General features: G+C 43.7%; 1 protein-coding gene across 1 annotated transcript; it reads right to left on the minus strand.

Annotated features, from left to right (window-relative positions):
* Nucleotides 1-1,048: 1,048 nt before the first annotated feature.
* On the minus strand, nucleotides 1,049-21,484 carry HDDC2 (HD domain containing 2). Its single transcript, XM_036248560.1, has 6 exons — nucleotides 21,368-21,484; nucleotides 17,145-17,266; nucleotides 16,102-16,204; nucleotides 10,633-10,701; nucleotides 3,617-3,755; nucleotides 1,049-1,365 (listed from the first exon to the last, which is right to left on the minus strand). The coding sequence occupies exons 1-6, from the start codon at nucleotides 21,449-21,451 to the stop codon at nucleotides 1,268-1,270; spliced, it is 615 nt and encodes a 204-aa protein (XP_036104453.1). The 5' UTR covers nucleotides 21,452-21,484; the 3' UTR covers nucleotides 1,049-1,267.
* Between the last annotated feature and the right edge of the window lie 851 nt (nucleotides 21,485-22,335).

Consider the following 22,335-nt stretch of genomic DNA (forward strand, 5'->3'; position numbering starts at 1 on the left):
CAGAAAATCTTTTGGTTATAAATATTTGAACTTTATCTCAAGTTATTTTGTGTGCATATTTTCATGCCAGGAGAAAAAACTCCAAAATACTAATAATGTCGTTTTGTTTCTCTAACTGTATCTCTAATAATAACCACATTCTGCTGATTTTCACCCATTTATCACCTTGTAAATACTGTTGTTATGATGGAGCAGTATTTGGATTCAGAGCAGCATTGCTCTTTTCAAAACAGAGCAGCAAGCTATATGTACATGTGTGTGTTGCTTCTGAAGAGATCATGCACCTTGCTTCCTGCAGATTGGGTATCCATGGAGACTGCAGAGTTTCCAAAGAAACGCTGCCTGGATTCCTTACCATGCCAGCCTAAAAGGCTGCCTCCAAATGGAAACTGACATTCGAATTAAAGGGACAGGCATCATGTTCCACACCAAAATCTGTCAGTGCAAAATATTAAGCAGGTTTGCACCAAATAGTCTTCCCTTCCTCACCATTCAATGGTTGAGCATCATTTAAAGGCCAGCAGGCAGATTACTTATCCTATGAAAGGGAAATGAGGGGGAAAAACACAGGTCTGATGTGTTCCCTATATAAGGTCCAGTGACTCCAGCAATACTCTTATTATTACATATTTCTCACTTGGTGATAAACATTCCTATAATCAAGGTATAAACATCTGTAAATCAGAAAGGGAAAAACACATAAGACACATAGCATTTGAAATTGCATGTTCCAATTTATATTTCCAAATGACAAACAGAATGGGGGAAGGGCCAGAACCTGTTAGCAGGTTTGCAAATCCATGATCAAAGCAGGTCACAGGGAAATTAAAAATCTGGCTCCGGAGGGTGATTGTCTGAATAAAGCAGCCTTTCATTGAGAAGGGAATGTATTATAATGCATTCTTTTCCCTGGATCCTTATCACTAAGCTGAAAAACCTGTTCTGAAAAGCAATCATAACTAAATTTCCTATCACTCAATGAATCCAGCCCTCAGGGATGTATTATATAAATTCAATAGATTTTAAATCTCCAATTAAGATGCCCCCCCCCACCTCCCCCAGTCTTCATCTATGCATTTTCATGACCACATCCTGTTCTTTGGCTTCTTTTTTGGCCCAAATTGTATCACGTTTCTTGCTGGAGTCCAGGCACTTGAAAATAAACACTCACATCTGGGGAAATCAACAGACCGACAGGGGCAAACACCACACCATTCAGTGGAAAAATAAAATGTCTGTTACAGGAGTGCAACCACACAAAGACATCTCAGGAGTGCGGCTCACCGGCTGCAGCCTCTATGTCAGCATTTCTTTCCGCCTCAAGTTCAGAAACAAGCTGGACTATCTCGGGGTGACTGAATTTTCCTGCAAGGCAAGAAGATGGAAGATGATAAGGCTGACAGAATACATCAATTTCTCTGGCGTGATCCTAGGCACTTGTCAGGGGCTTGACTCTGTGATCTGACCCATGGTTTACTGCACGCAGAACACAATCACAGGTTCTTCCTTCCGATTTGGATAGGGGCCAGAGGGGACCACCTGGAGCTTACTCTCTGTCACCCCAGATGCCACCATGCATAGAGATGAGAATCGGGCAAACCTGTCGATTAGACAGAACTAGGAGAAACGTCACCAGGCAGCCTCTGATTGAAGAACTACATGGAAACTCAGTGCAGTGAATTTTAATCTCAACTCAGTTATGGGCACATCCCCCTCTTTCCAGGCTCAAGTTTCTTCTTCAATAAAATGTGGAGTTTGAACGAGGTGATACTTCCAGCTCCCACATGTTTTATTTTACTAGTATCTTCATGTTTCATTTTTTGTTTTTCATTGAGAATGTGTCAAAATAGAAGATAATCATGATAAAATGCAAAGCACCACATAAACAAGACTTACTTGCATTTTAACTACAAGTGAAACATACTATCTTAGAACCCAATCATTCCTTATAACAGAGTTGGCAAACCTTTTCTGTAAAGAGTTGGACAGTAAATATTTCAGGCTTTGTGGACTTATCTGTCTCTGTTGCCAATTACTTAACTCTGTGTTGTAGCACTAAAGTGGTATAAGCAATAGATAAAGAGTGTAGTTATTTCAATAAAACTTTATATGAACAAGCACAGCAGACCAATTTGGCCCTTGGGCCATAGTTTGCTGACCCAGTTTACATTATCTTATTTAACTGAAGTCAAACATTTTTAATACCACCTACATCAAAGACAGATGAGACAAAGCTGGTCTTGGCCCTCAAACACCTTCTTATAGGATGGGGTGAGCCAGTGGAGGTTTGGGAAGAGACCCAAGGAGCAACATCGTTAGGGAAGTCAGACTGCGGAACACCATGGCAAGTGCAGACTGAGAAAAAGGGAACAGCTAATTTTGACAGAGAGGTTTAGGAAAGGAAACCAGATTGATGAGTGGCCTTAGGCTTCAGGGCTATATAGGCCACTCAAAAGTGTCAGGATTTTATTTATTAGGACGAGAAAAGCTACAGAGCTTTAAAAACAAACATGTGATGATACCTATAAGTACGAAGGAGGAAAACACTGTGGCATGCAGGATGAATGGCCAGCCTGGCAGGCTCAGTTAGGTGGTTATAACAAGAGCCCAATACAGAAATAACGAGGGCTGTGCCTAATGCAGGTGTAGTGGGCTGGAAAACAGAGAAGGAAAACTGAATCAACTTCATTGCAGTGCAGATCATATTTTAGAGCGTAGTCTGTGATCTGGGACCCTCTCTCTTTGGTGGGGCCACATGCGGGTTCTGAGAGGTCCAGAAAGGCTCTCTCTAACTACTCTCGAAGGGGTGGAGGCTGGGCTGAGCCTGAAGAGCTCCCAGCGGGGAGACGTGAGTTTTATTCCCAGGAGAGACAGGAACACCGGCTACCATTAATTCAGGTACTTAACTCCTCACTCTGGAAACTGTATCAGAATACAGACAGCTAAGGCTTATTACCAGGTATTAGTCTAAGGACTTCACATGAATTAATCCACTATATCCTCAAGATTCTATATCAGAATCTATAAAGTAGATTCTGTAATTATCTACATTTTTAAAATACAGAAACTAAGGTCCAGAGCTAGGTTCAGTAATATACTGGAGGTTACAGAGATTTTATGTAGCAGAACCAGGATTCAAACCCAAGCAGTTTGGCTCCAGGTCTGTGCCATAAAACTAGTATGGTAACTTAAGCCATTTGGGGTTATCTTGCTTTAAATCTGTTTCTACCCCCGCCTCACATGACCTTACACCTATAAGGCACTTAGAGATCACAATGCACTTTCAATGCATTACCTCTTGTGAACCTCAAAACCAACCCATGACTTAAGCAGGATAAGTGTTATTATGCCTTCTGTTTTTCAAAAAGGACACAGAGAGGTCAGGAGCCTGCCCAGGGGCACACAGCTCGTAAGTGTGACCGTGAACCCGGCACTCAAGACTCCAGGGCGGCAATGCTATCCTGCACCCGGCCAGCTCTCCCCACGAATCACACTGTTTTCCTCTTCGATGCTCCGTATGGAAAGGTCAGAAGAGGGTAACACTAACAAAATGTTATTTACTATACTAGGAGGAAGCCAAGCTATAATGACACTTCCGGAAAACAGCACTGAGTACCTGCTGTGGAATCATAGAAGTCCTGCAGTCTCCCGGGTTTCTTCTCAAGGTGTTCGTACTCAGATGCCTGAAGAATCATCTCACATTGGTCCAGCTGCTTCACAAATTTGGCCTCTGCACTAGATTGGGCCTCATACTCCTAAGTACAGGGATAATTAGAGCAGCATGATTAGAACTCATGATAGGGTAATCTGGGAAAATTCCGATTCTGATACTAAAATTACGAGACACAGCTAAAGGCACATACATTCTGAACTGGCCACATTTCTCCAGTGTGCACAGACCCCGCACAGAGATGCTTCACCTGTAATTTCACAGTGGACATCGTCACTCCACGCAAGGATGTGCTCACAATTCCATGTTTTACCCGATGCCTTAGGAGTCTCATTTGTTCATCTTGACACTTCAAGCATTTTTCTTCCTGTTAAGTATCTTGTCTTCATTTCAAGACAATTATTCTTTAATCCACCCAAGTGGTGTAAATCTTTTTTAACTTCAAGCTAATATTTCACCTCATGCTTCTCAAATTATTTCTCTCTCCGTTTAATGTTAGGTTTCCTTTCCCTTTGAGAAAATTTCTAGTTTTCTCATTTAATTTTCATTACCATTTTACACTTGGAACCTCTGTCCTTACTTTCTTTTTTAATATGGTTTTTATTGATTGTTTAGAGAGAAAGGGGGAAAGAGAAATATCGATCGGCTGCCTCCTGCCCATGCCCTCCTGGGGATGGAGCCCAAAACCTGGGCCGGGAATTGAAACTAGACCTCTCAGTCCATGGGACAACACTCAATCCACTGAGCCACACTGGCTGGGCTGTCCTTACTTTCTAAATAGGGAGGACTTAAGTCTCTCTGGTTACACCTCTGGAGGACACAGTCGGGATCTGTGAACTGTCATGCAGTGGGCTGTGTGCATGTGCTGGTGGCAGGGGGTGGTGAGGGCAGTGGACAGGGAGCAGATTTTACCTTTCCTCTTCCCACTGGTCCCTCCCTCCTCAGTGCAGACCTGAAATAAGAAGCTACGGGAGGTCTTTTTCCTAGCATGACACACGTCATACAACCACAAGTCCCAATTAATACTATATAAAATTATTCTTCTGTTAAAACCAAAGTGTTCCCAGTTGGTTTCCCTGCAAAGTTCTCATTTGTAATTCCACCCCAGATATGTTCAATAATGAACCTGTCATGCTTTTTTGGCAGGATAATGTGATGTGAATCACTGAAGGTTTCTTGGTTTTTATTAAATGACTTATTTTTATAAAGGCAGCTATTTGAATTTTGATAGAGCTTTAAATTGTAAAGAGAAATCATTTTAATATAAGACCAATACATTTTGTTTTATTTCAAAGGCACTTAGAAATAGTTACACATAATTTAAATGTTTATTTACATTTATACTTATATTTTATAAATTTAAGCTTATTATTTAACAAAAATAAATAGAGTACTCTAAGCATAGCAGTCCAGGATTTTTTTGTTGAAAGTGAGAAAAAAGATTACAAGACCACTGGGAAATAATATATTCTATGACAAAGTCTAGTGAAAATACACATTTCTTTTCAGATATAAATCACTGGGTTTTCTCTGAAAAAATAATGGAACTGGCATTCTTCGATTTCACTTTGCCCCCAGGAAGCAGGGTGGGGGGACAGCACTGCTCTAGAAGTGAGAAGGTGCTATGGCATCTTCGGGGAACTTACTGCAAATAGTTCCTAAGGGCAGGATGGAGAACTAAAGGGAGAAGGGGGGAGGAAAAGGCTGAAGGGGGGAGAAGAGCCAGCTCCCTGAAAGGCCTTGTGGTTTACGTGGCAGAGTCTCAGCTTATCCTGCAGCTGCTGGGCATCACTGAAAGGTGCCAGGAAGAAGTGTCGTGATCAGGTTTGCATTTTACAAAGAGCGTTCTAGCTTCGGTGTGAACGATGGCTAGATTGGAAGCTGAGCTATCGGGCTTTGAGACTTTGTAGCACTAGCAGAGAAGTTAGGAGAATCTGGCAATGAAGATGGGGAGAAGTGGGCAGAGTTAAGAAATGTTAAGGATGAAGAAGCAAACCACAATGTGAAAGTGAATGAAAGGGAGAGTCATAAATGACTTCCTAGTTTCTAGCTTGGGAAACAAACAGGAGCAAAACAGAAGAAACAGAAAGAAAGAAAGAAAAAAAAAGCTTACAGAACAAAGGAATAGCAAAACCAAAAACCTCAGAGGTAACATTGATAACAAAACTGAGGGTCACAACACCATAACAGTACCAGGAATTGCAAAATACACAAGAGTGTTTCTTTTGCTGTGCAGAAGCTTTTGAATCTGATGTATTCCCACGTGTTCATTTTTTCCTTTGTTTCTGTTGCCTTAGCTGATATATCTTAATTCAAAATCAGAACATATGGACTGAAGATAGAAGAAAAATAGAGCTATGTATCAGGCAATATTCTAAATGTTTTACACATATTAATTGATTTGACTGCCATACATACAAACCTATAAGATAGCTATACTATTATCGTTACCATTTTATAGATGAGGAAATTAAGGCCTAGGGTGGTTCAGTAAGTTTCCCAAGATCACAGAGCTACCAAAGAGAAGGACCAGCATTTGAACATAGAAATGTGATGTTGAAGCCCATGTACTAAGAATACTGGACATGAACTATAAAAATACTTAGGTAATATGGGTTTGTATACTGGATCTAATAATACTGCCCCCAAATTCATGTCTGTGAATGCAACCTAATTTGGAAATAGGATCTTTGCAGATGTAATCAAATAAAGATAAATTCATACCGGGTTAGGATGGACCGTAATCCAACGGCTGGTGTCCTCATAAGAAGAGGGAAAGTTGGGTACAGATACAGATACAGACACAGGGAGTACACCATCTGACTAAAGTCGTCAGCGTGTCTATAAGGCAAGGGATGCCAAAGCTAAAAGCGAGACTCACCAGAAGCTAGGGAGAGGCAAGGAAGGATCCTCCCCTAGAGACTTCAGAGAGCAGTCCTGCCGACACCTTAATTTTGGACTTCTAGCTTCCAGAACTGTGAGACAATACATTTTTGTTGTTTTAAGCCATCCAAGTTTGTGGTAATTTGTTACAAATACAGCAGCCTTCAAAAACTCAGTCTCTTACTTATAGTAATAGGTAACTGACTTATTAATAAGTGGTACCTTATTATAATAAGTGGTACCATGAATACACATAGAACTATAAATGCTTGTTCAATTAACCAACATATAGCATAATGACATAAAGAAGATGCTGAACTAGGAGGCAGGCTTGTGGCCTAGCTTTGTCACCCACTGCTAAAGAGACCTTGGGCAGCCCGTCCGCTGTGGCTCAGCGGTTGAGCATCGACCCATGCACCAAGGGGTCACCAGTTCGATTCCCAGTCAGGGCACGTGTCCAGGTTGTGGGCCGGATCCCCAGTGGGGGGCATGTAGGAGGTGGCCAGTTGATGTTCTCTCTCATCGATGTTTCTATCTCTCTCCCTCTCTTTTTCTCTCTCTCTAAAATCAATAAAGAAAAAAAAATTTTTTTAAAAGAGAGACCTTGGGTAAAGTAAGGCCATTCAGCCTTTAGTATTCTTATCTTATCCATAAAATAATGGAGTTAAAAATGGGTTTTGCTTCAGTTTTAACTTGACAAAATTCTAACAGATATAGTAAAGACCGAGACAGAACATTGAGATAATGTTAAAAGTATGTAAAAATATAATAAAGTAGCTCCTGCCTAATACCAAAGGTGTCAGAGACAGAGAGGAAAAGAATTCATTTACTAGGACTGCTGTAACAAGTACCACTAACTGGGTGGCGTAAGCAACAGAAATCTATTGTCTCGTAGTTCTGGGAGCCAGAAGCTGGAAATCAAGGCACTGGCAGGGTCAGTTCCTTCTGAGGGCCGCGAGGGAGGGTCCGCCCCAGGCCTCTCCTTGGCGTGCGGATGGCCTTCGTGTTCACGCGGCTTCTCCCAGGGTGCGTGTCTGAGTGCAGACTCCCCTTCGCAGAAGGACACCAGTCACTTAAACTTGATTACCCTATAAAAGTCCTATCCAAACAAGGTCCTATTCGAAGGTACACATGGATCTGAAGGGACACCATTCGACCCCCATCAGAGAGAAAGAACCGCAGCACGTGCAGCGTCTTCTTCGGTACCGCCCAGAGCTAGGATTTTCTGTTGAAGGTACTTTGGGCTGCAAAAGACATGGCTCGTGTATAGAAAGAGTTACTGAAGTAGCAGGCTTTAATAGGCACAGGATGGGGAGAAATGGTCAAGGAATCAAAGATAATTCTGATGTCCAAAATGTTCTTAACAAAATAATATCAATATTAAGTATGTACATTTCCCCCCTTTAGTTTTATGACTTCCAGATCATCTTAAATATCCATGAGCTCACCAGCACACACACACACACTCACGCTCTTCACTAATAAACCAATAAACACTACTGATTCTTAACTCGAGCTCAGTCTGTACGTCTGGGGCCTGTGACCGCCCTACCGACCTGAAGTAGCTTGTTCATTCACAGAGGTGTGCTAATTGGTTAAGGAGAGTTTAGGGGCCTTGAATAATATTTTTTATAAATAAATTTCTATAATTCTCTCTGAAAACATGTATTGCTACTTATTCATACGGTCTTCATTTTCCCCCTCTGGCCCTAAATAAAAAGAACACAAAAAATGAGTTCCCCATCCCTGTCATAGCATGTACAAGATGAAGTTCATCTCAAAAAATAGAAAAGCTCGAAATGTATCTCCTCCACATCAGTCATCGACATCCCACAGTATTACCAGCAAAGAATTTAACCCTCTGCAGTCTTCCCTTAAGGTGGTGTTGGCCCGGCAGCCACAATTCTAAAGGAGGACTGTCACATTCTAGGGGGTCACTGTACCTGTCCTGAGATCTTCTTAAACAAGCTTAACTAATTCAACCAATGGCTTTTACAAGATCATACAATTATTACCTGTTTGGGGGCTATAGAGTCCTTTAATGCTCTGTGTTTTATAGCTTTCAAAATCTACAGTCTTTCTAAGTGATTGCTGCATTTGAAAAATACTGTTGTAATTAAGTAGGTTTTGCATTAAGCTTTATTTAGCCCATTGTTGATGGCTAACTAAGAAAATAACAGATATTGCCACTATATTTACAATAATTAGGAGCCACAAGATTACAAATTTTTTGCAAAAGGTTTTCAAATTATGAGTTCTTTCCTCCTTAAGAGATAATACATGGAACTAGTGTCATAAGTTCAGGGGCCACTTTTATGTGCGCGCGCGTGTGTGTGTTTAAATGTATTAAGTACGACACAACTCCACTCCATTATTCCCCAAATTCACAGTGTTCCAAAAGTGCTCCTGCAAGTACATACTTTGGAAGGACGGAATCTTTTTCCTAAAGAAACCTTGTTGTACCAAGTAACAAATACCATCTGAGCCAGGCTCCAGCCAGATACCAGGTAACCTCTGCCACATTTACATTTCACAATTCTTTGTCAAGGTAAGTATTAAACGCCCACAATTTCTCATCCTCAACCCTGAGGCCAGAACTGTTTCAGTTTTCTGTACTTTTTTTTTTTAATTTTAGAAAATATGGTACATATAGTATATCACAGAAAACCTCTAGTGGCATCTAGGGCAGACTCAGTTAACAAACACACGACTATTTCTACATCAAAGCATATTAATTTTCACATCAAAGGGATGAGCGGGGACTCTAAACAGCATCTAGTTGAGTCAGGTAAGATTTTACTGCCAGATGAGTTAAGGTTGGTAAGTTTAAAAAACTAAAACTGAACTTTGTAAATTTCTAATTGTGGCTAAGGTATGTGGAGCGGTAATTATTGTGTTTCTAGAGGGCAAATGGGTTGACTAGAGCCAAGTAACTCCCCGAAGGGCATGTGGCCAGGAGGTGGGATTCGAACCGCGGTCTCCTGGCTGCAAGCCCCTCTCTGCGGCACCCCCTGCCTTCAGAGGGTCACTGCATTCACATTGCAGCTGAAGGACAGACATGACAGCACAGTACAGACCTCAGCACTGAGACAAATGGCATTTCTGGGGGGAATATCTGCTCAGGGTTTTGACCCTGGCACTTCGTATTTGTTGCCATCTTCTCAAGTCAAGGAAAGACCTACCCCAGCACCCAAGTGGGAAGACTCGGGGAGGGGCGCTCCGCCAGCTCCGAGGCTCGGGCAGAGCCAGGCCGGGGGGGCCTGAAGGCGTGAAGGAACAGGTGGCAGCTCAGACTCTGCAGACAGGAGGGGGCACAGGGCTTGGAAGGCGACATGCGAAGTGAGAGTGGGAGGCAGAGCCACCCTGGAGCAGGAGTGGGCTGGGGCACAAGCCAGGAAGGGCCAGCCGGGTCAGGTGGGAGGGAAGTGAGGAACCGCAGGAGGCGGGGGTCTGTTTTGGCTTCTCTTCCCAAAGGAGAAACAGCAGTAGGAGGGCAATGGGAACACAATGGCTTTCTACGCCCTTTCCCTCCGCCATGCGGCCTCCGCAGCACTGGGAAGGAATGAACACGGAGCCCCTGTTCTGTGTGGGTATCACGGCAGCACTTCACCTTGACCTCGGTCGGCCCAGCAACCCTTCAAGGTTTCATAGATGGCAACATGCAGAGGGGAACATGCCCAAGGTCACTGAGCCAGGGAGCGGTGAGGTGGGAGTCAAACCTCTTTCTGAACCACCCAAAGCCCATGTTCTTTTTAAGGACCAAAAATGAGTGGATGGGTATGGGGTTGGTGGGGTTGGCAGGGTTGGGGCTGAAAGCAATGCATCAGGAAACCCAGGGGCTATGGGTCAGGATCTGTAGCAGGCATTATGGTGACAAGGGCAATGGGGAAATTGGAGGGCAGAAAAATTAATTTAGCCATGAGAAATTCCTGCAGCAGCTGAGAGGTGAGAAACAGACAAACCAGCAGGTGGTAAGTTAGAGACAGCTTGTTAAGATAATCTAAGTTAACTAAAAAACACCGATGAGGCATGCAAGTTCAGCCACAATAAATAAAAAGCAACCCATCACAAATACTCACCTCCCAAAGTTCATAGAGCTCCTTTCCGAGATCCTTTGAGAGAAGCTGGGTTAGCTGCTTCATGGCTTCCTGAAATATAAATCATTATTTTAATCATGTTCACATGTAAACTCATCTACAAAAGCCAAGTACTGGGCTCGAATTCTCACAATAACTTTCAAAGGGGCAGCAGATTATTAGACAATATTTACAGCTTTCAAGGAGTGCAGTTGTGTACATTAAATAATTCATTCACATGGCATCACTGAGCACTTATTTTGTGGCCTGAAGCACACCACCCACAGAAAAAGGACAGTGAGGAGGGTGTGAGATGATTATAGAAATATCAGAAGTGAGGCCAAAGATTTGACATCTTGTGGATGAATCGCAGGATGCCCACATAACTGCCAATCATAAGCATCCTAGGGTTCAACATAAACCTGCGAGTGGAAAGAATAGGAAAGTTTAATTACAAAGCTCAAAGAAATGTTTTGTACACTATTATATCCATTTCTTATTGTTGATGTTTTTATTGCAAAATGCAAAGCACCACACAAGTGGGCAGTTATGTCATTAACATAAAGGAAATTGCATGATAGCATCTTGTAGGCTAACAGACTCCAGGCTGAAAAGGGATACTGAAAGGTAATCAGCCAAACCATCCGTGACAAGTATCCGAACCTTTCAACAATGTCACTGAACACGTCTTGCCCCCCTTCGCTCCATACACATGTCCAATGGTGAGGACCTAGTACCTCAGGAGGCTGCCCAAGTGGTCTTTAAGCAGCACTGAAAGTACTTTGCTGTATCAAGCTAAGACTGCCCTTGTAGTTCTTCCACTGTGTCGAACCCCTCCTGCTCTGCACCCTCTCACAAGCAATGTCAGACGGGTGGGCAGTGACCTAGCTGGGCCAGAATTTCTGCAGCCACAGTGATTGGTCCAAGGAATGGCATCGGAAGTCAAGCCAGTGACTCGAGGCCACCTGCATCTGTCCAGCAGAGGCTGGGACAGAGAAGCCACAAACAGAAGGCTGAGAGAGTCAAAACCCAAAGAAAAGTGGATATGAGAGAATGAGAGAGCAGAGGGCATGTGGTACTTATTTTTAGTCTCTGGAGTCCCAGGAGCCACCCTCATTCCCATTGCTTCCTTCATTTCTGTGCTGCTCCAATTTCCTTCTAAAATATCACATTTGGGGGAGGGGGGGCACGAGGTCTGCAAGTTCCTCTCATATGGCTTCCCATTCCTTGCCCATCTTCACCCTACACCTCTTAATCTGCTTCAGTTCTAGCCAGAGGTTAGGCTCCTTGACAAAAATACGCTAGTAAAAACCTCTTTTGGCAAATAGTTACATAAAAGTGGTAAAAGTCTTCCATAAAATAAAAAAGTGAATCGGGAAAAATAAAAATAAATATAGTATCTGTGTACATACTTATCACTGAAAAATGTTACAGAATACAACCTCCTTTAGAGCAAAACATATTTGCCAGTGTCCACAATCTGTTCTTATACATAGTAACATCACCATCTTGAATGGCTTGTAGCCTCGTACCGCCCCCCCTTGTAGGTATAAAATTTAGATTATTTTGTACCTGCATTCTCCCTTGTCTCCTTTTCATAAATCTCAGCAAAATACTAGAGAAAATACTTTGCATTTTCAAAAATTAAAGGTCTCTATAAATAGTTCATCTTTCCACTATTCCAGAAACACAAGTTTGCCTATTGACTTTGTTTCAAATGAACTGAATAACATATAAACAGGCATATCAAAATCTAAACTTTTAGAATACAAACATAAAAGTCCCACTTTGACAAAGTGGTTATCTTATTCCGTTTAAAGTGATGCACCCAGACCTGAATGTGTTCCTGATGTGTGTGGTCTGACCAATGGTGGAACCACAGCTTCCTGCGTTTCTATAAACTGGCTTTTTGGAGAACACATCCAATTACTGACTTTAAAAAAAAATCTTCACTGGATATTTTTTCATTTATCTTCAGATAGAGTGGGAGAGAGGGAGAGAGAAAGAAACATCGATGTGAGAGGAACACATCGATTGGCTGCCTCCCACACCGCAACCAAGGTATGTGCCCTTGACTGAAATCAAACTCAAGACTCATTGGGTCAACAGTGTAACTGCTGAGCCAAACCGGCCAGGGCCAATTACTGACTTATTAATAAGCTTCCTATTGTCTAAAATCTCCATGTCCATTAAAAAACATAACATAAACAAGTACATTGTTGCTCTCTTCCTGAAATAGAGCAATGATTTTCTGGGTCTAAACTCATAGATGTAATTTGTTATTATACAAGCAAAATTACATTTTGAGGCCTCTTAGGTAGTCGATAGTCCCTGTCTGGCAGCACATGGCCCAGAATCATGCCCTTTTTCAATGAACCCTCGGAAATCAACTCCACAAAGGTCTAGCTTGCGTGGCTGAAGATGCCAGACTTTGCCTCCTGATGGTGAGCCCTGCCATTCCCACTTCCATACTTTTTTCTCCTTGTTCACACACAGATTTCGAGATAATTTCCCTTGCCTCTTCCTATTAGCAAAGCAATAGGAAGAATCTGCCTAAAGTTCTGAACAAGGAAGCTTTCAGCAACCGTCTTGTGTCAGTTTTGTGACAAGCACCGAGAAAGTACTATTCATCATTCACATGTCACCGGTGAGCTGAACAGTGCCTCAGTTCACTACAAGCTATCAGCTCATGGGGTTTGAAACTGGCTGGTCATTTACTAGTTGTGGATCCCTGAGCAAGTTGCTTAACCTCTTTGTCCCTCAGGTTTCTCATAGCTGAAAGGATTCTAATGGTACCTAGCTGTGTGGTTTCTGATATAAAGTGTTTATTACCTGGCACATACTAAGCACTCTATGAAATTTTCACTATATTTCTCATTTTCTCCATCTTGCCATGTTCACTCCCATAATAAAGTTTGGTTCTTCTCTTAACCTCTCAGTTCTTCAGCAACTTGAAGCCTCGCAGATACATATATACCATGACTCTCCTTCTGTCCCACTAAGTTTTTGCCTCTACAAAGGACTATAACCTCCATGTATATGCTCCAGCCTCAAGTTCCATCCCTAGTTCTTGATGGTCCCTGCCAGGCTTCCCCTAGCAACTTGGGAAATAATATAAAGTATATTTTATCCTGCTTAGGAAGGGGTTGGACTATAAGCTTTGCTCTTGGTCCCTAAATTTTCTCTTCCATGCCCTCATCCTCCCTTTCACCCAAAGACTTGCTCTCCTTCAAAACAGTCAGCCTTCCAGGCTTATCAAGTATTTTCCCTCCCTCCTCCTTCAGTTTAAAGCCTTGCCGATGCAGCCGCCTCTGAGCAAATGATGCTCCCTGCTTCTCATTATGTGCATTCCACCTCGAGCCAAGAAACCCTCATTTAATTATCCGAATGCACGGTCCAGACATCCACATCTTACTCATGAATACCATCTGCATAACGAACGGTTCATCTCCCAGTCCTCCTCTCTGTTCCCAAATCCTTGCCAGCAGCAGGAAGAGGCAATGGAGTATCAGCGCTGTCCAAGCCTTTGGTTTCTTGTCCAAGAACCTGTGGTTCTCTAACATGCTTCCCTTGTCCCTTCTGATTATGCTATTCATTCTCTTATGAATCAGAAGAAGTGGGCGGCAGGCAAGAGGTTTAATGAGGTTGGAAAGGTTTTTCCTCATTGTCGAGATACAGAGTCACAGCACTACTCTCTGATGGTTCAGGTCCACTCTATGCCCTTCCGGGGAGGCAGGACTCAGCTCCTGTCAGGGCAGCACTAGGTCTTCTCTCACCTCCAGTGGCTGGAGATCCTTCCTCTGGACTGTGCTTCTTCTTCAGAAGGGTCTGACTTGTTCCCTTATGGAGTGACCCTCAAATTCACTGTGTACCTGCGTAGGGACACTTTGTCTTTTCTTCTTCCTGTCACTTTTAGGTCTATGATTTCTTGTCCATAACATCCACATGTACCCTTGAATAAAACAATCGTATATCCCAAATGAGCTGTACAATTGAGGTTTCCCCCTTCTTGTTCCCTCTGTCATGTCATTACTCAACATCCTCTGGTTGGAGCTAATTCCTTTCTGTAACTCAGTATCTTGAGCTAATTGGTTTCTTTTGAAATTAATTCTGTCAATCAACTTAGAAATTGTTTTTTGTTTGAAGAATACCTTTTCTTTTCATCTTTTTTTAGACTATTTTAAAATTTATTTTTCAATTATAGCTGACAGAGAACATTATATTAATTTCAGGTGTACAATAGTTATTAGACGTGTATATACCTTACACCGTAATCACCCCTTGATGACAGTCTACTACTATAGAGAAGCATTTCCTTAGCTTCCTTCTTTTCTGTAGGCTGTCATGATGCTGAGCTTGTATTCTAAACTCATAATTTGGCAGGAAGAATACATTCCTTACAATATTCCTCTTGTTCCCATAACTTAGGATGTGTTGGGACTACTAAATTGGGATTCCTTGTGGATTTTCTTGCCTGTAGAGAAGCAAAAATGCTATTGGCTAATAAGTTAGTCTCCCCTCAGCTCTGAGAATAGCTATTTAAGGCCACCTGCCCTGTTAAACCATCTTGACAAAGGACCTGTCCACATAGCAATTTAGAATCTCTGGCCTACAGTAAAAGTAGCTTGCAATGATCCCTGAATTGAGAACCAGCCATTGATTACAAAAAAAGCCTCACTGAATTCTGCAGCCTCCGCTTTAAATGTCTTCCTCTTCGGCCCTGGCCTCTGGGCTTAGAGCCCAAATTGATATTGATTTCATATTTTATAAATGTTGTTCATTTCTTACTAATACCAATATTTCTCTACTTCTAACCACTAAATTAAAGGACTAGTGAAAAATCCAACACATATTATATAAATGATTACACTTGTAATGTACAGAACTTCTTTTCAAAGAGCTTGATTCACATGGAAAATTCCTTCAAGTTCCAGCTAACTCCATTGTTATAATGAAAGCCATGCTATCTATGTCCACATACTAATGACAATGAAAACCAACATAGTTTGCAGTTCTCGTGTTAAACAAGGCTGAGCGCAGGCACTTTCCTGTTCTTGTGTGAAACAAGATTGAGAACAAGCAGAAACCAGCTGGCTCTTAACTCCGGGGAAATCCTTTCTTCTGGAAGCTAAGACTGTAAACCACCCAAAATAGAGTAAACACTAATAGCTTACTCTTCAAGAGTGTCTTTAAGATTTTGCCTCACCAGTGCCACCAAACCAAGGCTATTTTGTCCAAACTCTGTGCAGTCTCAACCAGCTGCCCATCTTGTGAGATTCATTTAAACACCTTTCAGCCCAGCCTCTGAGACTCTATAAATATCCTCCCCTGACGTCCCCCTTCCCTTCCTGAAACACTAAGACTCTGTCAAAGTGGTGCACTCCCTTACTCCAACAGGTCTAATAAACTTAGCTTTGCTTCAGTAACAGGTTTTTCTGGTGGCCTCTCGTGGAGTCAAGAGTCAACACTGACCTCTTCTCGTCTATGTTTTTCTTCTTTGGGGATGTTATCTGCGGGTGCTATGTCCCCAACGATGCATTCTGCCATATCGTGAACCAGGGCTAGGCGTACACATCTGACCAGGCAAGAAACGATGAATAATTACACAAAATTATATTCACTACAAACTGTTCCTCTATACTATTTTGAAGTTACATAACGTAATTTTCTTTCTCCACCTTCACAAAGTATTTTAATGCAGTATTTCCTAAGTAACTATATTATGCCAACCTTCAATACTTCTGAATCAAAACTGCATGTCAATATTCAACACAATACATGACAGTGCAGTGGAAATTGTTAGCTTCTATTTTAAAATAAATAAATAGCCCTGGCCGGTTTGGCTCAGCGGTTGGAGCATCGGCCTGCGGACCAGAGAGTCCCAGGTTTGGTTCCCGCTAGAGGCATATACCAAAAATAAATAAATAAATAAATAAATAAATAAATAAATAAATAAATAAATAAATGCAAGCCAGATGATCTGGTTATAGCATTTATTTACTGATATAAAATTCAGAAACAATCTTTTCCCTAATATACTAGTTAGATGGCAACATGAGGTATTTAATTCATGTCTTACAATGTTAAGAAATTTTGTTCTGTGCTGAGGGACTGAAAGAAGAGAGAATATCTCTCTGTTACATCTTGCATATAGCACTCCAAAGAGTCACCTTACTAAAAGGGGCTAGATAAAACATAGTATACTAATACAATGATAGTGTTAGACATAACACACTCACTCCAAAGGCCCTGGAAACCCTGATACCACACTTAGGTTTCCTGACGTCCAAGGCATGCTCTTCACTTGCCAAGAGAAAACCCAGAGTGCAATTAACCCCTGAAACAATCAACACACACAGTTCCCCGCCCCACATCCTGAATCTGTGTGGATTGCCTCCAATAACTTTTCTTGATGTGTAAACTGACCTACAAGAACGTGACACAGGCCTCAGTCGTGAAGAGGGGTGAATAACCATAGAGCAGAGACCTAAGAAGCACCCACGTTCACAGCTTACCGGTCTTTGTTCAGATGATCATCTCTGGTCACCAAAGCCATAACTGCCATCCTGTACATGTGATCTGATACACTCTCTGGCTTCTCGACATTTCTGTACACCCAGCCAGTCCGTGGGACTCTCTGATAAAAATGAAGAGAAAGTTTATAAAAATAAATATTTTAACTATTTGCTATGCTGTTGAAGAGAAGTCCAGGGAATAGAGCACAGAAACAGGGTTATGGTTTCAGAATATGTTAAAAAATATTTAATCAAAATGATTGAGATCAGGAATCAAATAAGCCAGTGAGAGAATGAGAAAGGAGTGGGGCAATAATTCACAAGTATACAATAGTCTAATGATCAAGTTACTCTGTGTTACTGAGGTATGCATACAGAATACATACATGTCCTTGAGACATAAAACTAAAAGTGTAGCCCTGGCCGGTTTGGCTCAGCGGTTAGAGCGTCGGCCTGTGGTCCTGAGAGACCCGGGTTCGGTTTCCGCTAAGGGCGCGTACCTCGGTTGCAGTTTGTCCCCGGCCCTGGTTGGTCGTGCGGGTGGCAGCCACTCGATGTGTCCCTTTCACGTCGATGTTTCTCTCTCTCTCTCTCTCTCTTCCTCTCTCTCCCTCCCGCTCTACCTGAACAAAAAAAAATGGAAAAATGTCCTCAGGTGAGGATTGAAAAAAAAAAAAAAAAAAAAAACTAAAAGTGTAAAGTAACCTATTTTTCATAACTACAAGACTTGGGAAAGTTTGCCTTCCGACAACCCCATTACACAGACAAAGTAAAAATCACTGGTGAAAGCTCTGAACTTGAACTTCCAAATTCTGAAATAGAAGAGATAAAGGTGTTCCTGATCATTCTTCCTTTTATTCATATCATGATGTCATCTTATGAGGTTGTATTTCCTCCTCAAAAGTCTATATCACTCAAGAATGGTAGAAACTGTAGCAGTAGTGGCAGGAAACAGATAAACTTGGAAACTGAACTTGGAGAAATTCAGTAAAATCCCTAATGAAGCGGCAGGGAGGGGCACAAAACCCTCTGTAAAACTAGAAAGGCTGGACTTCCGGTCAGGATGGCGGGTAGGTAAACGCAGTATTGCCTCCTCCCACAACCACATCAAAATTACAACTAAACTACAGAACAACCATCATTCAGAACCGCCTGAAATCGAGCTGAATGGAAGTCCTACAACTACGGAATTGAAGCAGCAGCCACATCGAGACTGGTAGGAGGGGCGGATAAAAATCAGGAGGACACCTCGACTGGGAAGGTCCTCCGTGAGGACTGAAGGGTCCCCGTCCCACACCAGGCCCCCAGCTCAGGGTTCCAGTGCCAGGAAGAGAAGTCCCTCTCACTTCTGGCTGTAAAACCAGCAGGAACTGAGGCTGACGGAGGCTGAGGCAGCTGGCACCCCAGGCAGCTCCTCTTAAAGGGCCCACGCATGGACTTACTCAGACCTGCTCCCTCTGAGCTCCAGCGTGGAGGGGAGACAGTTTGAAAGGCACCAGAGACATAAGGGAAAGAACTGAGTTATTTGGCATTGGTGCGAGGGCTGGAGAGGAGACTTTATCCCAGATGAACGTGATGGCAGAGGCCTAGAGGTCGTTGTTCCTTTGGTGAACCCTGCCCCCAAGAGGCTGACAGCTGGGCACTGTATCTGGGATTCCAGCAACCTGGCTCACACTGTTTATCCCACCTTGGTGATACCTGGGGGCCTACCCCACCCATTCAGGCCCACCCAAGCTGTTTCCAAAGGCTTTACCACAGGATTGGCCTGTTTCAGATTTTCCTAAATTCCCTCAAAGCAGCAGCATCTGGCCACAGAGAGCCCCATTCCTCTTGCTAAGTGGCCCCAGGCCTGGCACTAGAAGCAGTCAGCCTTGGTTCACAGCTTGGCTTTGCCTGGACACCTCCTAGCCCAGCACAAGCAGCAGCCATTGGCAAATCACTTTGTAGCTGATGTCTGGTGGCCCCGGATAGAACACAGGCAGGGGCTGACTTTGCTCCAGAGCAGCACACCCAGTGGACAGCTTCAGACCATGTTGAAGCACCACCACTCAACCACCTCCACAAGTGACACACTCAAGGAATGGACTCAGTAGGTAGCAGAGCCCTGCTGAAGTAAATATTGCTCTGTGTGCTGGGCCCCTGCACAGCTGATCATCCAAGGTAATCAGAGGTTCGGTAGATAGTGGGCACAGCCAGTCCTTGCAGCTGATCAGCCTGAGTAAAACCCTCCCATCGACATGCCAACAGCAATCAAGACTCAATTATAACAAAGGGTGTAAAGTCCACATGAGGGGTGCACCTTGAGGGTCCAACAGGGTAACCAGGGAGGCTGGGCCACTAGACCCTATAGAACACCTACTACAACAGGCCACCCTAGGAAGCCTAGGAGACATAGCAACTTTACCTAATACATAGAAACAAACACAGGGAGGCAGCCAAAACGAGGAGACAAAGACACATGTCTCAAATAAAAGAACAGAACAAAACTCCAGGAAAAGAACTAAATGAAATGGAGATAAGCAATCTAACAGATGCAGAGTTCAAAACACTGCTTATAAGTACACTCAATGAACTTAGTGAGAATTTCAGGGAACTTTGTGAGAAAGTCAAGGAACTTAGTGAGGACCTCAAGTGCATAGTAAAAGACCAGTCAGAAATGAAGGATGCACTAACTGAAAGAATAATTTACATGGAATTATTAGGAGTAGGTGAAGCCAAGAAGCAAACCATCGATTTGGAATATAAGGAACCAAAAAACACCCAATCAGAACAGCAAAAAGAAAAAAGAATCCAAAAAAATGAGGATAGCATAAGGAGCCTGTGGGACAACTTCAAGCATACCTACATTCACATCATGGGAGTGCCAAAAGGAGAAGAGAGAGAGCAAGAAATTGAAAACCTATTTGAAAAAATAATGACAGAAAACATCCCTAACTTGGTGACAGAAACAGACATACAAATCCACGAAGCACAGAGAGTCCCAAACCAGATGAACCCAAAGAGGTCCACACCAAGGTACATCATCATCAAAATGCAAAAGACTAAAGACAAAGAATCTTAAAAGCAGTGAGAGAAAAGAAGCAGTTACCTACAAAGGAGCTCCCATAAGACTGTCAGCGGATTTCTCAAAAGAAACTTTGCAGGCCAGAAGGGAGTGGTAAGAAATGTTTAAAGTGATGAAAAGCAACAACCTACAATCAAGATTACTCTATCCTGCAAAGCTATCATTTAGAATCGATGGCCATTTAAAGTTTCCCAGACAAGAAAAAGCTAAAAGAGTTCATCACCACCAAAACAGTATTATATGAAATGTTGACAGGTCTTCTTGGAGAAGACAAAAATATATGAACAATAAAATGGCAATAAATACATATCTGTCAACAACTGAATCTACAAACTGAGCAAGCAGAAGAGAAACAGACTCATAGATAGAGAACTTTTTGATGGCTGCCAGAGGTGGGGGGGTGTTGAGGGGAGGGTGATAAAGATGGGATCAAGGAGTAAAAATTGGTTGTTAGACTGAGGAACCTCAAAGGGAAGCAGGGAGGTGGGGAAGAGAGAAACCAAAGAATTTACTGTATATGCCTATATGCATAACCAAGAGACACAGACAACAGCGTGGGGAAGGCAGGAGGAGGGTGGGAGTGGGGAAGAGGAGGTCAAAGGGGGTGGAGGGGAGGAGGAACATCTGTAATACATTCAACAATAATGATAAGTTTAAAAAAAAATAGAAAGGCTTGTTATTTCTGCAAGTAACTGTGGGACAGGTACGGAGCGCACCACTGAAAATCTGGGGGACGCAGGGGTGCTCAGAAGCCCATCCCACCAGTCCAGTTGTGGGGTCCTGAGCTCCAAGTGCACAAGTACTCAGTGCAGACGCAGGGCAGACGCAGACCAGGGCGAAGGGTCCCCGTGACCGCGCCGGCGGCCCCCTGAAACCTCCGGGGTGGCTGCCTGGGGTCGCCCCGGCCGGGCCCTTGCTCCTGTCCCGACACGCAGCACCCCGCGGCTTGGATCGTCCTGGCCGGGTCCGCCCGCCGCCCGCCGCCCCGCCCGCCGCCCGCCGCCGGGGCGTGTTTCTCGCCCGAGGCCCGAGGCCCGCGGCCCGCAGTGGGGGCGCTGGAGGCCCGGCCCGGCGCAGGGCGGGGAGCCTCGTTGCCCGCAGCCGTCCCGGCCTCTCCCCGCGGCCCGCCCGGCCACAGAAGCCCACCAGCCCCGCTCACCTTGAGCTGCCCCACCAGCCGCAAGAACTGCAGCAGGTTGCGGGCCCCGAGGCCCGAGAGAGCCGCGGAGGAGGCCGAAGCCATGCGGCCGCCGATCCGACAGGGCCCTGGCGCCGCCTGAAGCTCCGCCCTTCTGGCCTCTTCCCTCCCCTTCCCCGCCTTCCGCCGCCTCCTCCCTCCTCTCCCCTCCCTTCTCTTTCCTCTCCGCCCCCCTCCTCCTCTCCCTCCTCCTTCTCCTCAATCTCTTCCTTGGTTTTCCCGACCCTCTGTCCTGGCGTCCACCCTGCTGGTTTCGGTGGCGGCCCTTTGGGCATTGCACTGCTCCTGGCAGACACCGTGCTTGGGACATACCAGGCACTCAGTTGTTTGCTAAACTCCATTTAACTGAACTGCACCAAACTTTTAAAAGGATCTCAGTTGGGGGGGGGGGGGGGGTCGCGGAGGGCGGGTGTGTGTTTGGAGGAGGAGGAAGGCTAAGGCAGATTGCTCCCAAATCTTGCCTTTTAGGAACTCTGGGTCTGGTTGAGGAACAGATAAGGAAACCTACCTAACAATGGGCAAACTATAAAAATTTAAACAGACATACAAGGCAAGAGCTCTGAAGGGGAGAAATTAATTAGTAATGACAAAAATATTGGTAGGACTTTGGACGTCAACGTAATGGACTAGAGAATGAAAACAATCCCAGGATGAAATCACAACTTCCTAGCACCTCAAGTGCTGAAGAAGAATCCCCTAACCCTCAAAAGTTGGTCAGGCTCTGTCTCAGGCAATGTCTTGATTCCATCAACAATCAATGGTAAAAGTTTTTCTTTTTCTTTTTCAAATTTACTTATTTTTTTAATCCTCTCCTGAGGATATTTTTCCACTGATTTTCTAGATAGAGTGGAAGAGAAAGAGGGAGAGATAAACATCCATGTGAGACATGATTGGCTGCTTCTCATGAGGAGGTGCCCTTGAGCAGGAAC

This window comes from Molossus molossus, unplaced genomic scaffold, assembly GCF_014108415.1.
Source record: "Molossus molossus isolate mMolMol1 unplaced genomic scaffold, mMolMol1.p scaffold_m16_p_8, whole genome shotgun sequence".
Taxonomy (NCBI): domain Eukaryota; kingdom Metazoa; phylum Chordata; class Mammalia; order Chiroptera; family Molossidae; genus Molossus; species Molossus molossus.

Coding starts and splice junctions, on each gene's coding strand:
- HDDC2 (XM_036248560.1), bottom strand. CDS start 21,451: ATGGCTTCGGCCTCCTCCGCGGCTCTCTCGGGCCTCGGGGCCCGCAAC. Junction 16,205..17,144: donor GATCATCTGAACAAAGACCG/GTAAGCTGTGAA, acceptor TTGCCTGGTCAG/ATGTGTACGCCTAGCCCTGG. Junction 3,756..10,632: donor AGCTCTATGAACTTTGGGAG/GTGAGTATTTGT, acceptor CCCTGTACTTAG/GAGTATGAGGCCCAATCTAG.